General features: G+C 42.9%; 1 protein-coding gene across 1 annotated transcript in view; it reads right to left on the bottom strand.

Moving 5' to 3' along the window:
• SKAP1 (src kinase associated phosphoprotein 1) overlaps window positions 1–17,994 on the bottom strand; it is a 245,895-nt gene that overhangs the window by 9,224 nt on the left and 218,677 nt on the right. Inside the window, exon 11 of the mRNA XM_034640668.1 lies at window positions 13,899–13,999. Coding sequence (XP_034496559.1) covers window positions 13,899–13,999 — 101 coding nt within the window. The remainder of the gene's footprint in view (window positions 1–13,898; window positions 14,000–17,994) is intronic.

Genomic DNA, 17,994 nt, shown 5'->3' with positions numbered 1-17,994 from the left:
TTTGCTCTGGGTGGGCCCTCCCCCCCCCCCCCCCCCCCCGCTTTTAAAAGTACAGTGAAAGGAAGTCAAGAATCCCTGTTTATGCCATGCTGGGTTAGGCTTCAGCCCTCCAGCCGCAGAGCCTGCCCTTTCTTCTAAGGCTGAAGTCTGACCAAGCCTGCTCATTCCTTCTAAGGCACTATCACTCTCTCTCTTTTTTTCCTTTATTACTGAAGTATAATTGATGTACAATGTTATCTTACTTCCAGGTGTATCACTAAGGCACCAGCTCTTTAGCTGTGACTTAAAAGTTGCAGGGTCTTCTCAATAGCTCCCATTCAAATCCACGTGATGGCTTTTGGAGCAAGCTGCTCGACACTGTCTGCCCTGAGAACGTTCGTAATAGAAATGTTCTCTTTTCACATTGAATTGGGCTTCGATAAGCCTCTGTGGAACAAGATTCCTGGAAAATGTCTCATACTTTTGTTCTTTTAACCATCAAAGTTCACTATACCAGTGCTTGTAAATAAGAGAATTCCTCTTCAAGAGAACAATCTATCAGCTCCTGACATGAAAGATCAATAGAAGCTTGATATATGTATGGGAAAGGCCAATCAATCACAGAATTATTGGTTTATGATTGCTTATTTCTCCTATCAGTGCTTACGCATCTGACATTATCATTAGCAAAGATGGGAAATTGGAATTCCTAAGCAGGGTAGATTGTAATATTCCAGGGTCAGCCAAAAACATTGTATTTTTACTCTGGATTGGCCCACAATTTCTCTACTTCTAAAATCCCGCTTTGGAAATTTAATGCTTTCTGAGGATATCATAAATTATTAAATAAATTGAGGGCTCTAGCTTACCACCCTTCCAGCTGCTGAGAAAAGCAAGGCTGGGAACAGGGATTGTTCACCAAAGACAAGCCGGTGCCCATTTTTCAGCATAAGTGGTTTTGTGGGGAGATTGTGCAGAAGGGAAAAGGAAGTGGTCAGTTGGGTGGATGGTGGATAAGTGGGGTTAGAAGCTGTCAGAGGCCTGGAGCTCAGCGCTTGGCTGAAACCTTGGGTAGCTTGGCAGCCTCCCCAGGCTGTTTGACACCATGTTTTAAGTTCTTGGCAATCATTTTCTCTTTTTTCCATTATTCAGAGTTTTGGTCTATCAATCATAATAAAAATGAATCATTAAATTTGCCTCAGTTGAACCAGTTTTATTTATTGTTACATTTCTGGGAACTTGCTAACCTGGAGGCTGCCGGGCCTAGACTGGGGAAGAGGGAAAGTCATGTGAGTGTGAGAAAGGGGGCAAGCAAAGCCTTGGTGGTGAGTGACAGCAGTCTGGGGGACGGACAAGGTGACAACTGGACAGCTAAGTGTTGAGTGTTCTGAGGAGGAATGTGTCAGTTAGATGGGCTGGGCGGGGGGGATGGTCTGAGAGCACTGGGATGCAAGGGGAAATTCAGCCTCAAGCCCGGAGCTCATGTCTTGAACTGGGTGTGAGTGGATAATGATCACGTCAAAGCCAGCCTGGGGTGCAGGACCCGTGCACACACTGGACAGTGTTGGCGATGAACGTGTGTGCAAAACACAGGCTGTGTGCGAGAGAAAAATCCTAAACTGTGAGCGGAAGAGGGAGGGCAAGAAGAGAAATGAGAAAGAAACACACAACTTGAACTTTGCCTAAAAAAGACAGAAAGGATAAAGGGAAGGTAAACACTTTGCAGATGGGAGAAAACAAGGTGCCAAGTGCAGAATTCAGGAACAATAGACACAGCACCGTTTCGGAGCTGATAGAATTGTGATACCATGTGAGACCGGCGTATTAATATGTATTCCATAAACTGTGCAGCTCACAGCTCTGCACCGCTCTGTTTTGCTCTGACCGCAGTACCAGCCTCAGGCACCACAACACAATTTGGAAACAATGTGACGGAAATGTTTAATCTGCTCGGCCCATCTGTGCTGCGTATTTCTCCAGATCTCCCTGAGAGAGGCGCCTTGAATCTCCACATTGCCTTTAATATTCTTCTAAATCACCTCCCCACTGCACTTCAAGGGCCATTGCTACAATATCACAGGTTCATCTAAAGTGCAATGGGGAGGGGGGTGGGGGGAGGCACAGGCCAGGATATTTTTTATTTTAAAATAATTTCCAGAGATCGACTTTTCTGTTTCCTTAAAAAAAAAAAAAAAAAAAGGAACGTTATTCTATTGCCGTAAGGTTATTGAGATTGTTTGGTACAAAACAGGGTAGGATAGAGTGGAATCATTCTCCAAAGAATTATTTTTATTTTATTAATCTCGATTCCCTCAATTGGACATGGGAGGGGGTGAGCAGATGCTTGTTTTCTCTTATCTCTTTTTCTTGCCCCTTGCTAGGGTGATGTGTTCATTTGGGGCTGGTGCCTTCTCTGCTTTATGCTTTCCTCATTGGGTATTGGCTTAACTCTGCCCTGCTCCAGACAAAGCCATCTCGTTCAGGACAAGTAGACATTTGGTCCCTGGTCAACTAAATGCCCTCACCAGAAAGGGACACTGTCTATATTACTAATTTCAGCTTCAAAACTGAGGTTTTTCTCTCTTTAAAGTACAGATGCTAGGCGTCAGATTTCTTCCTCCACACCCCCCGCAACTTGATTTTGCCAGATTCAGTGATCTGGGGCTAGAATGTAGGAACCCGGGGTAGGTTTCAGAGAAAGAGGGGATGACAAGTCGCCACGTTTCAGACCTTAGACAAATGAAAGAGAGTTGCACATCACCAAGAAAATTAGGATTCCTTTTGCTTTGTGAATTAAAGAAATGAATAATTTAATCCTCAAGATTGTTCCGGCGAGGGAAAGGCAACGTCCCAGTTGCGGAGCCCTACAGCCTGTCGGTGTGTTACATCATCTGCACACATAGGCGTTTCCATGACAACTGCTTACAGCTTCATTTCCTGGATCCCTCTAGGGGGTGTCACAGCCAGATCCACCTGCTTTTCACCCTACCCTCGGTGGGGTCATGGTAAGGTCGCCAGAATAAATGAACGCGGGTACTAATGATCTGTTTACTGCTGTTTATGCTCTGTGTGTGTCAGGGGCACGCACATTTAGAGAGCTCATTATGGTTGCAATTAGAATGCACCATCGCTAGATATTTAACTCCTTTTTCTTTTAAATTAGCATTTTAATAACATTCTTTGAGCAGAGAAACAAAATGACCATTTTTCACGGACAAACTTCTAGCTGTAGGTGCAACTTTAATGGCAAAGTTGTGAAGGGGAAAGAAGGGAGGGGGAAAAAAAGGCCATTTTTACTACTTTCACCCTCCTCCTTACCAAAAGGATATTTTTATTTGCTTTCTAACACACTCAATTTCCTAAATTTGTTTTGAATCCAATTATTTTGGGTGGTTTAAAGTACCGCACTCTTGTTGGACGGAAATTAGCAGCGATTGAAATTAACTTTCTATGTGACCTGTGAAAGGGGCTAAAATAATTACAAGTGTGTATAAGAAACCCTCTCTCCAAAGGACTCTTGTTGCAGGATCAGGCTGGATTCCGCTGATACCATTACTGGAATATCTTTATACAGTAACTGCAAGGGCTATTTTCTTTAACAAGGTGACTACAATGATTGTTTCTGTTTCAAAATTCTTAGGATTGTCTTATAGAGGATGAATGATGACAAAACTAGGAAGGAAGAATGAAAATAATAGCACAGCACCATTTGCCATTTAAAAACGGCCAGATCTTGGGGCACCAAAAAGCAAGAGAGACGCAACAGGAAAGATTCAATGTAGAGACCCACCCGGTCAGAATGTTCCATAAGGCACTGCTTTTTAGGAATCAGCCAACACCTTTGCTAGGTGTTTACAGATGCTCTGTTTGTGGAAAGTACAGTGAAAAATAACAATTTGAATGTTTCGATTATCTTTCCCAGTCCGTTCCATTTTCGTTATTTATTTCCTATAAATCGGGACCTTGCTGAACATAATTCTGCAGACAAGGAGGTGGATGGGACAGCCAATGTGAACGAGGAGAGAGATGGTGGGTGCGTGTAAGATAGATGCTATGCATTTATGAAAAGGAGCAGTATGTCTGCATGTGAGTGTCCACAGAGTAGAGCAAGCAAGCGTGTAAACTATAATGGGTATTTATAGGTGAAAAAAAAAAAAGGTTCAAGGGAGATTGTATGGGGACAAGCACACCGAGCCTGAAAAGGGTTTGCTTTTTTCCTACCCTCTTGGAATCCACATCCAAGTTCTGCTAAGATGTCCCATGCATGCTGCGGTTCCTGTGAATACCCAAGCCTTTTCATGACAACAGACGGGGGATTTCACAGCCAGAAGACTCAGGAGGTCAATAGTTGAAAAGCAAGAGTTAGAAAGCTAGATCTTTATCGACATCAAAACAATCCCACTAAAAAAACCCAGACCGATAGAAGGAGGAAAATATTTAAAGACACAGCAGGGAAAAAAAAAAGGAGCCTTTATAAAAATGCAGGTTTAAAACGTTTATGCTGTTGTATCAGCCTAGTTGCACCTTAGAATCTGCCATTTCATAAATAAAATACGGACGGCATAGACTAGAATTTGGTGATAGCTACCCCAGGACATATCTAGATGCACTTGTGTTATTTTAATTAAATACTGCATTATGGTTTGTGACAACTACATAGCTACAGCGTAAATGAATTCGGAATTAAAGTGTTACTTAGGCATCCAGTAATTTTTGTTTCATTCTTCAGTTTTACAAAGCAAATAGCTATAAAATCAAGATGTTTGTTCATTTACAGATGGAGCAGGATTGTTGTTGCTGTTTTTTTCCTCCTTAATCCTCATGCACAAAAAGAAGACAGAGCTCAGAGTCTGGCTCCCAACACTCTTAGCTTATGAGCCACATCACAAAGAAAAACACACCCTCTTGACTATAATGTGAAATGCTGAATATTAATTGCTGGTATTATGCTTATCTTTCTAGCCGGGTTCTGTCTTTTAACAATTATTGTGATGGGCTGCAGTGTTGCACCGCTGGGAGATTTTTCTCCTTTGTTTAACAGTTAAAAACCTATTTGATTTGATTTTATTAAAAAAGAATCTTAAAGTTCACAATGCTCCTTGGAAGTTTTCGTATCTGGAACGCTTCCCAAATAGAGTATTAGTGGGAACAGAGAAACTGCCGAAGCTCTTTGCTAAAAAAAATATCTATATCTATATCTATATATCTATATCTATATCTATGCACATTTCTGCATCTAAAAGAAAAAATATTTTTCATTCTGGCAATATTAATGTTTCCTTAATGAAACTGGAGAGGGCATTACAATTTGATATAATCAATTGGTTAGTTTAAATGTCACTTCATTAGCAAATCATGAGAAAGGTTCAGAATATTCTCATCGAACAGGCACAGATTTTTGCTCAAAATTAATATGGTAGGGTAAAAGGATTTTTGTTCAAATCTGAGGATTTAATTGTATCTTTAATGTGTCATATGTCAAGATGTAAGTTTTTAAATGGCAAGGTTTCTGAAACCATTGTCTATTATTTCTAGTTTCAGAATCAATATAATCTTTTTATTAGCCCTTAAATACCGTACGTCTGGCAATGTCTGCTAATTCCAGCTTTTCTGTGTTCTAACCAATTACCCCAAGTGCCCCCCCCAACCCCGCCAACTAATCCTATAAACTGCATGGGAGTTACTCCCCTGTACATTTGCAATGAGGTTATAATTTGCTTTTAATATTTTGCTAGTTTGGTTGGAGAGCTGGACCTATATACTACCAAGAAACGCTGGCAGACAGAGGTTTGGGGAGGCTGAGCTCCTTTTGAGAAAATTATTACACAGAAACAAAGCTTTTGTGACTCCTTTTAAATAGAGCATCTCACCGAAATGTCATCCAGCCTCTTTGGCAGATTAGTGAGGAGTTTATTACTAAATCTCTGTCTAATAAACGTGCAGTTGACTCTGGAGGAGCTGCTTGTTATAATCCTGGCAGTGGGAAATGGAGGGAATGTCACAGTTAAAGACACAAATTTTCCCCATAATATATTCGAATGGAAACCCCTGAATCCAATACTACATGGGCATATCTAATAAATTCACAATATTTCAGTCTCAACAGCCTTCACCGGTTAGTTTTAAAGATTTATGTGGTAAAAAATTACTCAGTGATGAATATGGTTTATTCTGTGCAGTATTGGAGGTATAAGGAATTAAACAACCGTCTTTAACAGTGAATTTATTATTACCTCTGTCAAAAGACGAAGCCTTTAACAGCATTTGTTATAAATTCACCGCAAAATAAATGGCTGGATTTTTTTTTTTTACACTGGCGTTTGTAAAACATCGGGCGATTCTGAGTATTAGCCTAACCCTGCCATGGCTTATATGGTTCTAGGTAAACAATTCTGTATGGGCCTCATAGTTAATTATCTGATCTGGGACTTTCCACCTGACTGGAAGGTGTGTGCGTGTCTGTATGTGTGTGTGTGTAGAAAGTGAAGCTTCCTCTCCAGGGCAACAGTTTAAGAGTAAGTGGAGTAAAGTGGAAAATGCGTTACTTCTCTTTTTAAAAGATGGGTTTTATAATAAATGGCCAGAGTTTGGAGGATAGGGTTGATATGCAATCGGGGCTCTTGTTAGCAGGTTTATATGCATGCATGTGCACACACACACACGCACGCACGCACGCACACACACAAGCATCCTCTCCCTTTTGTCCTCTCTTGGAATGGGTGTCCCCTCATTTATAAAAATTACCTGGAAGGAATGAGGCTGCCAGGGTTTGTTCTAGACGATTGGTTCCTGTCTGGGGGAAAGGAATGGCCTCTACTGAATTTGACCGGTGTATGACCGTTGCCTTCCAGCTGACCCCAAATCCCATTCCCATCCTCCTAACTCTGTAGACTCCCATTGGGGTTAGTAATGAGAGAAAACACCACCATCATCATCATCTTCCTCATCACAGCACAGTGTTGACTTGCTTGTTAACATGAAATGGGGTGGTGGGGTTCTGCTTCTCTTTCATATCATCATAAATAAGAAAAGATATTTTCCGATGGTATCCCCTCACCCGCCCCCTTTGGTTAGGTCAGAGGTGAATAATTGCTCTTTGACAGGCATTGATCAGTTTCATCGCACTGTTTGGGCAGCCTGTGCCCCAGGCCTATATTCTCCCCACTTACTCCCCTGAATTACCTCCCAAATAACCCTGCCCATCCCCCCACACAGCCAAGCTGAGGGTAATGGTGCCTGAGGAAGTCCTAAATGGACACTAGATGTCACCAAACACCTCCTTTCCCTCAGAGCCCTGAAATTAAAAAACCAAAAAAAAAAAAAAAAAAAAAGAAAGAAAGAAAGAAAACCCAACCCAAACCCAACCCAACCCTTCATTTAAAGCAATTGAAGGAATTAACTTATCTGTTTTTATGAGGCTTTTATCACATTCAACTAAGCACACTTAGGAGAGGAAGTACTGTTGCATTCAGATAATTTTTACAACATACACATCTCTTGGAGGGCATGGGGTCAAGGGAGGGGAAAGGTCTACTTTCTTTAAGTAGTCCTTTGAGGGAGGAGGTGGAGAACAGAGGGCTTTAAAAACCCCGTTAAAACAGACATGGTGTTGTGTTAACACAGTCCAGGTGCTGGGAACAGACCTGCTGCCTTCAGATAACGAGGGTTTGGGTTTGGAGCTAGGGTCCAGCCTAGTTTTAAGTAGCGCTGGAAGCTAAATGTCACTCAGAGTGACAAAGTCAGTCTATCCTCATCCTCAAAAGGCCCAAAGCATCTACAGCATCAGGTGTTTGGTGTTAACTTGACTTTGCCTGTAAGGTTCTCTGTTTCCATGTTAACTGCACTGGCAGAGAAAACAACCAAAAGGCTGGTGTGTTTGGTCCACGGGAACACCCTCCCACCCCAGCTAAGCCACCATGTAAGTAGAAACCTGTGGTGCCCAGCTGATTGCTCCGAGGCTGAGCTCCATGGGCTTAAGTGGCAGGGCAACTCTTGGAGGAGCCTACGGCCAACTCACGAGGCACACAACATAAGCCCAAGAGATGTGGCTTGCTGACTCAGTTTACCCTAAATAGAAGACTTCGTTCAGGGACCTCTTCTCCTTTCTAACCAATTGAGAAAGAGTTTTTCTTTCTCTCTTACATTTGCCTCTATCTGCTGGACAGCTCACGTTGCCATATGAGTTACTTCCGGAACAGGAGGCTTAATTTTTAAATAGGCATTTATTGAGGATCTCTCGCATAGTAGAACGAGCACCTTTATTACTTAGAAAGAAGGTTCCCTAGTGAGAGACCTTGAAGCCAAGAAGAGAGTCACTTCTTTGAAAGTTGGAACTTGTGACTCATCTTATCTAAACGGAGGCTTCCTATCTGACCTCTCTTTCTTCCACTTAAAATAAATGCCCGCAACGGTGTGGGTCCGCGGAAGGGCCTCACGGTCCGCAGATCAAAGGAACGAACCCAGGGCCCGGTGCTCCTGCACGAGGGTCCTCCAGCACCTGCCCTGTCATGCCTGGTGCCCAGGCTGAATGGATTTTTGGAGTACACCTGTTGTTGAACCCCTGCCAAGTACTGATGGCCACTAACCCCCCAATCACTTTTCCCCGCTGTTGATGTTTGGAATGTCAGACAGGACTGAGCAGCAGCCGGTGTGTATTTCAAACACAGCAGATGGATTTTTATATTAGCTCCTATTTCATGTTCAGGCAGAGCGACCGCCACACTAAAACCACAGCCTCCATGCTGCCGAGTTTGCTTCTGTGAGATTAATTCTGTGAAATTAATTGGGACAAGATTGAAAAGGAAATTAAAATGCAGCTGAGTGAACAGGCCTTTCAAACACCTTTTTCCTGCTCTATTCAAACTTGGATTCTGCGGTGGTCGCAGGCATCGTGGGAAGTAATTTACGAGAGGCAGGCTCTCAGGAGCCATCGGTTACGTATGAGGAGACCTGCACAAGCGCCACAATCTGGAACCATTGAGGAGCGCTAAACACCCCGCTGTGGCCTGAGCTGCGTCCCTGCATGGGGGTGAGGCGGGGGCGGGGGAGAGCGGAGCTCAGTTCCTGTACCAGAAAAAGCTGCTCAGAAATATCTGGGCCCAAAAGGAATGTGGGAACATCCGCGAGAAGCACAGATCTGCTTCGTTATTAAAATCTCCCTTTAATATATTTTAAAGCCCAAATTAGAACTCAGTGAATTAAGTGGGCATGAAACTGCATGGGGCCTAGGAATGTATGGATGTGTTAGGGGAGGTCAGCGGGGGTCCTGCTGACTGGGCCCACTGGTTACCGTTTGGGAGCTTGGATGCATGGCTCTGGCCTCTCATCAAATGAGAAAACAATCCATCTGTTATTGTTAGTGACAAAATCCCTCGGACCAGGAAAGGCTAGGTGGATTTCCATGTAGGCCTCTTCACTGGATGGTTTTCTATTTCTAAGTGAGAAGCTTTTGTACTTTTGAGTGTCTTCATGGAGAGTTCTTGGGAGGACAGGCTACCTGTTTTTTCTCTCTCTCTTCACCAGTAATTTATTGAATTCCTTTTCTTTCTTTTTTTTTTTAAAGATTTTATTTATTTATTTGACAGAGATAGACAGCCAGCGGGAGAGGGAACACAAGCAGGGGGAGTGGGAGAGGAAGAAGCAGGCTCCTAGCAGAGAAGCCCGATGTGGGGCTCGATCCCAGAACGCCGGGATCACTCCCTGAGCCGAAGGCAGACGCTTAACGACTGCGCCACCCAGGCGCCCTAATTTATTTAATTCCTAATATGTACCCAGCATTGACTCTCAAAAGTTTACTTTATTGTTAGTGGAAAAGAGAGGAATATGATAATAGTTACTATTCCCTAGATGCCAGGCACTTCTCTACACGAATTCTCTAATTGCAAGCATCATAACCCCTGTAAATAGAAGTTATCCCAATTTTTACAGATGACAAAACAGAAGATTAGCAGGATTAAGTGACTTTGCTCAGGGTCACATAAGTAACTCATCTGTTACTGACCTGCTTCCTTAAGAATAGGACTGGTGATGGGTATTTGGTTATCTCTGGGCTGTATCTTTCTTCCCCAGCCAATCATCCCCTCTGGAAATTTTACTTTAAAAATGACAAATAGGGGCACCTGGATGGTTCAGTTGGTTATGCGTCAGACTCTTGGTTTCTCAGAGTCATGAGATTGAGCGCTGTGTGGGGTTCTGAGCCTGGCATGGAGCCTGCTTGGAAATCTCTCTTCCCCTGCCCTCCTCCCTCTACCCCTACCTGCATTCTCTCGCTCTCTTAAAAATAAAATAAAATAAAACAGAATGAAATAAAATAAAATAAAAATAAAAAAATAAAAAGGACAAATAGCTCTCTTCCTTTGGGATCATTCTTTTTTTTTTTTAAATTTTATTTTATTATATTATGTTAATCACCATACAGTACATCCCCAGATTCCGATGTAAAGTTTGATGCTTCATTAGTTGCGTATAACACCCAGTGCACCATGCAATACGTGCCCTCCTTACTACCCATCACCAGTCTATCCCCTTCCCCCACCCCCTCCCCTCTGAAGTCTTCAGTTTGTTTCTCATAGTTCCTTTGGGATCATTCTTGCCCAAAGACCCTAGGCCCTAACAGACTCTCCTGGCCCTAGGATTCTAGGATTCAAGGTTGGAGCATATTTGGGCAACTATTAAGAAACAGCAGGGAGGGGCAGGAGCCCAGGAATAAAGTGCAGACCCAACCTGGCTTCCCTATCCAGGGACCACTTCCTCTTCTTAACCTGCTCCCCGCCCCCAATATTGTTTTTATCATACAAAGAGAGAGGGGAAAACCAGAGGCATTTATGAGGGCCCAAAACAAAAGAGCTTATAATTGAAATTTTTGAATTCGTTTAATCTGCATAAATAATTAAAGCGAAACACATTTTTGTGTGGAATTTCTTTAGCAGTTTTGCGGTGTCAGTCTCATCATGTTTAGTACAGGAATGCTCGAGGTGGATGGAAATGTAGAAGTTATNGGAATGCTCGAGGTGGATGGAAATGTAGAAGTTATCTAACACAACTCCCTCATTTTACAGGTAGGGGAACTGGTCCAGGTAAGCTGAGCTGCACCCGGTTACGTCTGTCTGTCTTTCTTTCTTTCGTTCTTTCTTTCTTTCTCTTTCTTTCTTTCTTTCTTTCTTTCTTTCTTTCTTTCTTTTTCTTTTTTTAAGATTTTATTTATCGATATGAGAGAGAGAGAGAGAGCACACATGAACAGAGGGAGAGGGAGAAGCAGACTCCCCACCAAGCAGGGAGCCCAATGTGGGGCTCGATCCCAGGACCCTGAGATCATGACCTGAGCCAAAGGCAGACACTTAACCAACTGAGCCACCCAGATGCCCCTTGCCTTGTGTTTCTTGGTGGAAATAGACTTCTCCAGGTTCCTAACCCAGTGGGCCTTTCCTGTCTGACAAAGGTTTTACTGGCCAGAGAGAGAAGTAAAACGGAGCTTTCCGGATACCAATTTTTTGGCCTAACCTCCACTTGGGTCAGTTCTTTTCCTCCACATGTGAGAGGCAGGTTGCAGAGTATAACCAACTCCAACAAAGGAAGCCAGCTGGGGCTGAAGTGGGATGTATTTAGGATTCATGTGAGAAAAAATTCCAGAGATTGGGAGTTACTGAAAGTCTGAATAGACAAACAGCTAATGGTAGAGGGATCTCCTTTTTCTATCTGTCTGAATTGTTTTATTTGTGCTTCTTCGAGGCGAGGGAATGGATTGGGTGGCCTTTTAAGGTTCCTTCCTGTCCAAGGACTGTTATTGAGTTAGGTGATATAATAAAGGTAAATCCAATCCGAAATGCTCCCCAAGCCGACGTTAACTGGAATGAAGCTTTATGAGGGAAACTGCAGTGAGCTTCCAGCTTCTCATTTCCTCCTCTTACGTGCAGGGATTAACAGCGTGCAGAAGGGAGGCAGCTGGTATAGCTTTTGGGGGAAGAAACGCGCTACTACACCGGCAAAGGATGGAAATAGGCTTAAGACCTTCCAAAAGAGGCAGAAAGAAACCAGACAGAACCAGAACAGCAACGTATTCTCCCTGAGTCAAGCTTTGATATATTAGCTTTCAGTACAGGAAGAGGGGAAGGGGGACTGGTTAAAAAAGACAGGTAGGGGAGGCTCTCCATGTTCTTTGGTACCTCTTAAAAATACAACAGCCATGGTACCCGCTGATAGCGCTGTACTGCAGGGCAAGTCACCACACAGCCCCTTCTAAATGGAGGAGAGGGACCCCCAGTGAGAAGCCATTAACAAAGGCAAAAGACATGCAAAACAAACAAAATAATCATGACCGAGAGAAGGCCAGCAGACAATCTGGCTCTGTCCCCACCCCCCCCTTCTGCTGCAGGCACCTCAGACAATGTAAACAGTTAATTTGTTCACCTGCAGGCTCTGGGCAAACAGAGGCCTGGTCACACCTGAGTGGATAACTCGATTACCCCTGTAATGCCAGCGTGGTAATGTACACAAATTCTATTACAAGGCAAACCTTGCTTTCGGGCATTTGAAATACCAATCAGGCCAGTGTCCACTCCCTTCTTTGCTTCCAATTTATTCTTGGTGTATTGGAGCTGCACCAGAACGGCACTAGGATGGAGCTGAATTAGGACTCTGGAAGAAATCACTGGAAGATTGTGATCTCAGTCAGCAGGACTTACAGGCTTCCTACTCTTGTGCAAAAGGTCGGGTCTGAATTTGGTCCTCGTTCCGAGGGGACTTATTGCAACCACTGAAAGGTACCTTAAGTCAGCCCTGGTCTGTTTCTTAAGGACCTTCTGGTATCTTTCAAATCGAGATAAACCCTCGGCTATTGACAGAATAATGATAAACAGCGAATGACGGGTTAGTGATGCAATGGGTTTTCAATTTGCCTTTATGGAATCCACATACTCATTAATTAAAAAGCAAACGGTGTCTATTTAAACATGTGTTTGTAGATATTGATTGACCTCATAAAGAACTTTCTGGTAAGTTACTTCAGGGACAGAACCTATTTCCTTAGCTCGCCTATGTGGAATATGTATCATCTTTCTTCACAAAGGATGATGCTAGTGACCCCTCAAATGGTACCCTGCGAGTTCTGAGTCTTCTTCACGTTGGCGATGAATCTACAATAATCTACTCTCTCATTTTTTCCCAATTCTTTTACGATCAATAACACTAATTTTTGAGATGGTTGGTTGGGGCTAGAGATTAACTTTATGACTGAGGAAGAGAATAAAGTTAGCTGGCTCTTGTGGGGTTGGATTCACTATCTTGGCCTTATCAGCACTTGCTCAAACCAACTGAGCCAACTAGCACTGACTCCCCACCCCCATCATAATTATATTACAGTCTTGTTTATCTGCAAATGACATAAGAAGGTGGTTTACCAAGCCAGAATGTTTCAAGAGAATTATACAGTAATAAATTATGTACATAACGATGACCTTTTAAGCACCACAAGACCCTAAAAAGAATAAATTGATTGGCATGGTTTCAGTGTTATATCTACTTTATTGCATTTTTAAATTTGAAAATTAGTTCCTGAATCTGAATTTTCAATTAAAAATTTCCCTAACAATTATAAATCAATGGGAATTTACTTTATGTGTGAGGGAGCCATGTAATGTACACCAGAGAAATGTATGACAGGGAATAATTTTGGTCATGGTGACTACATCATTGAGAGTGAAAAAAATGATTTTTTTAGAGGGGGGAGGGGCAGAGGGAGAGGGAGTGAGAGAGTCTTAAGCAGGCGCCACACCCAGTGTGGAGCCCAACACCGGGCTCAATCTCACAACCCTGAGGTCATGACCTGAGCCAAAATCAAGAGTTGGATGCTTGACCGACTGAGCCACCCAGGCGCCCCCCCCAAAATCAACTTTTGATCCAAGCCCCACACTCTGTGTCCTTACCTTGCTCAGAATGCGGATGAGGTCACCCCTTTGGAAAGACAGTTCATCTGGCTGGTCACCATGGCAATCCCATAGGCCTTGGTAATAATTAGTATAGTCCACTGGTCAAAGAGAGGAGAAAACAAAGTTAAAAGGACCCTTTTTCCATGGAGCCCACATTTTTGCTGTAAGTGGAAATCAGCGTTCTAATATTGCCCCTAGGAAACCTAGGATTCAGGGGTTTGGAATGAGATACAGCCAAACGCTCAGCATGAGCGAAGGACTGTGGGAAAAGGAGATCATTAACTAACATTAAATATTTACAGATCACCCTTAGTCAGATGTTATTCAATAATATGATAAATGCATTCATTTATTAATAAAAGAAAAACAGGCAGGTAATTTTTTTACTTGGTTTGTAAGTAAGCAGTGCAGAGATTTCCTGCCAGATTTTTTTGATCCGGGGTCTCTGAACTATCCAGCGCTTCCTTCAAAATGCATTTGAAGGACTGGGATACGTCTCCGACCTCTGCCTATTTACTGAGAGGCTGAGTCAGCCAGCTTGTGTCTGCGTCACAGTCTCACATGTTGGTCTCCTCTGTTACACAGGAACTTCATCCTGGGCACTTCCCACCCAAGTACTAGAAGAGGTAATCCCCCAATAAATACGGTTATGAATAGCCCAGTCTTTAAGTGGAACCAAGGGGGGGTGTCTCATCCATTACAACTAAATTCTGGGTGGGCTGGCCCTTTTCCAGCATCTCATTTGTAGACCCTGAACACGCCTGCCAAGATTTATCTGCAAGCCCCCAGGGGGACAGAAACCAAAGTGATCTGCATTAAAAATGAAAGCAACTGAAGACAACAAACCAAGCTTTTGAAGCAGCTGGAGAGATTTACTGGGCTTCTCAGCAAGACTAGATGGCAGTGATGCCACAGGACAGACATCGATTCTTAGCAATGAAGAATCTGTATTGATCTTCTTCTACCCGGAAAGGTTAAACACTAGAGCGCAAAGTGGGAGAGGATCTGGGGATGCGAATGGCAGGAGAGCGAATGCCCGCTGGACCAGGCACGACGTGGCCATGTTCCCGTTCCTTAGGTTGCTATATGGGTGAGAGCGGTCAGCAAAGCATCTACCAAAGATGAGATTCTTGTTGATGGGAGTCAGGAGTCCTGGGTTCTAATTAAAATTCAAGTGACTTTTGGGGACCCTATTTGCACCAGTTTCTACCTTTCCCTTCATTTGTTTTGACCCTCCCACGAGGAGTGATAGTGCTGGTCACTGAGGATGGGAATAGATGGGGGAAGGCAGGTGGGCAGTGTGGGTGGACAGACGCGCTGGCTATGTTACAAAACTTGTTCTTAACTTACCAGCAATTCAAATAATAAAGGCACAGGAGAACAAAATCCCTGTGTGTACCTGGAAAAGAACTTTAGCAGGAATCTTAAAGTGCACAAGAACCAAGGAGGGACAGATCTACTTAATTAAGACTTGGACGATGCACACAGGAGTCAAAACGTTAATCATATAGAAATCAGGCATGTCTTCTTTTACGAAGGTTATTGTTCGTATATGCAGTAAACAACAGAGGGCAGCAGACAAGACAACCACACTGGAAACCACAGAGTTAAGAATGTGCTCGGAAGAAAAATACTTTGGGAGAAAAACGCTAACAACTGGAAAGACAAGGTATGTATTTTGGGGGATACCAGGGCATGAAATAATAGAGAAATATCAGTCCCTGAAGAGTGAAACTGGTTTTCCCAGAAGATATATTAATATATTTTTAGTCACAATGGAGTTGATTAATCACCTGAAGATTTTGACAAAACTAGAAATGAAAAGTACATATATATATATATTTTTATATTTATTTATTTATTTAAGATTTTATTTATTTATTTTTCAGAGAGGGAGAGAGAGAGAGAGTGAGCACAAGCAAGGGGAGAGGCAGGCAGAGGGAGAAGCAGGCTTCCCGCCAAGAAAGGAGTCTGATGCAGGATTTGATCCCTGGACCCTGGGACCATGACTTGAGCCAAAGGTAGATGCTTAACTGACTGAGCCACCCAGGCATCCCTACATACACAAATATTTTAAAGATTTTATTTACTTATTTGAAAGACAGAGAGAGTGAGAAAGTACAAGCAGGGGGAGCAACAGAGGGAGAAGGAGAAGTAGGCTCCCTGCTGAGCAGGGAGCCCAACAACATGGGGCTCGATCCCAGGACCTGGGATCATGACCTGAGCTGAAGGCAGATGCTTAATTGACTGAGCCACCCAGGAACCCCAGAAATGAAAAGTATATTGATGTCAATATTCTTCGTGCATTTATATATTATACAGAAAATAATTTTATAAAAATAGATTTTTAAAACACAACTTGATATTTCTGAATGGTAAGAAGACTGGCAAAGTTGTCTTGACTTTGTCTGGCTTAGCAGATGGTCACTGTGGGGTACTGCTCCCCATGTGTCTGGAAATTCTTCTAAGATTATGAGTACTTTTCAGGTATATATGTAAAAAGTGACTTGATATTGGGCATATAAGACACCAGAGAAAACCTGGAAACAGACCTATTCTAAAAGCAATATAGATCACAGGGAAAGCAAGGAGCTAGGAGGAAAACAAAAGCCTTCTAAGAAAAAATATAGAAAATGCCTTTGGTTCTTCATAAGCTAAAGGCTAAAAGAAGATAGAGCTCAGGAATCCGGTGGATAGTTTACCTAGCCCAAGAACCAGAATTGTCAGAACTAGAACCATAAAAGGACAGCTTCAAAAAATAAGCAGAATGAAGGGCTAACCATGGGGACTTGCTGTCCAGACAGAGGTATTCGGGCACTAGGGAAATCAGTGAGTAGGAGCGCCTTAGCTGGACAAGATTGGACTCGGTATTGAAGACTCCCCGTTTAACATAGGTGTGACTTGCATGGATGTGTGTGTGTGTGCGCACAACTTCCCTGCATTCATTCCTCGGCATTCAACAGACATGTCCACAGCGTTACTAAGTGCCCGGGACTGTGTAGGACACTGGGAATTGCCCATTGGCCACATGCTTGTCCCTGTTCTTCAGGCTACCGTCCAGTGGGGGAGGCAATGGGAAACAGAATCATACAGATATTTACTTATCTACGACTGTGATATGTCTTCAAAGGGGAAGTTGAGGGTGCTGTGTACAACAGGAAAGCTAACTTCACGGAAGGCTTCCCAGAAGCTTTGGTTGTGTTATCAACACCTGACTGAGACTGGGTGTTTATTTAAAGATCTTGAAGAGGGGACAAGGTAAGGCAGAGGAGGGCTTCATTCCTGACCCTTGGCCTCTGGAAGAGCTTGAAGGCCTGGAATTTTGTAGGGCCCGTCTAGCTTCTCCCTAAATTCGTCCAGGTCATCCTATAAACAAGGGAACGCCTGAGGAGACTGATGTCTTTAGACCAGTGAGGAATTGGGAGCCTGGGAGAGGATTTCCTCTGTGGACCTGATTGAGGTTCCTTTAGGTTTACAAGACTCTAGTAGCAGTCTGAGATCAGACACGGTGCGGCATTCTGGCCATTTAATTAATTCAAAGCATCCTCATTCTCATTTTGAGGACATTATTCCATCTAATTATTTTTTTTTCCAGTCTGTCCATTTGGAATGAAAAACAAAAGAATAAAGCTTAATGCCAGCATTTCTCAATGTCTCTCCAAAAAAACCCCGTAACTCTGCACTAAATAAAGCCTGGTAATTCAAAAGCAAAGCACTAATATATTCAGCATAAAACAGACAGAGGACCTAGAGCAATAATGACACCACTAATAACTAAAACAGTTATAACAATTAACAACAATTACAATGAGAGAGAAGCTAATGGGTATGATCACTGCATTTAAAGTGCTAGCAGAGCTGAGAAGGACTTTTTCTAGAGAAAAAAAAAAGAGGGGCAGCATCTTATTTTCTTTATCCCATATAAGAGAAGCTAAGCTCCCAGCAAACAAAATGTCATAGGAAGAATAGCAACGGTCTAAGTTTAAATATATATTGTTTTTCTCTGTAGGTATTTATTGCAAAGCATTCGTCATTGCACACCAAGTTCTTTATAACCAGTAATAGTCATTTCTCCTGTAACGGAGGCCAGGTT

The sequence above is a fragment of the Ailuropoda melanoleuca genome, chromosome 13 (assembly GCF_002007445.2).
Source record: "Ailuropoda melanoleuca isolate Jingjing chromosome 13, ASM200744v2, whole genome shotgun sequence".
Classification (NCBI taxonomy): domain Eukaryota; kingdom Metazoa; phylum Chordata; class Mammalia; order Carnivora; family Ursidae; genus Ailuropoda; species Ailuropoda melanoleuca.
The sequence above is the reverse complement of the archived record's forward strand: the minus strand, read 5'-3'. Positions and strand labels throughout refer to the sequence as shown.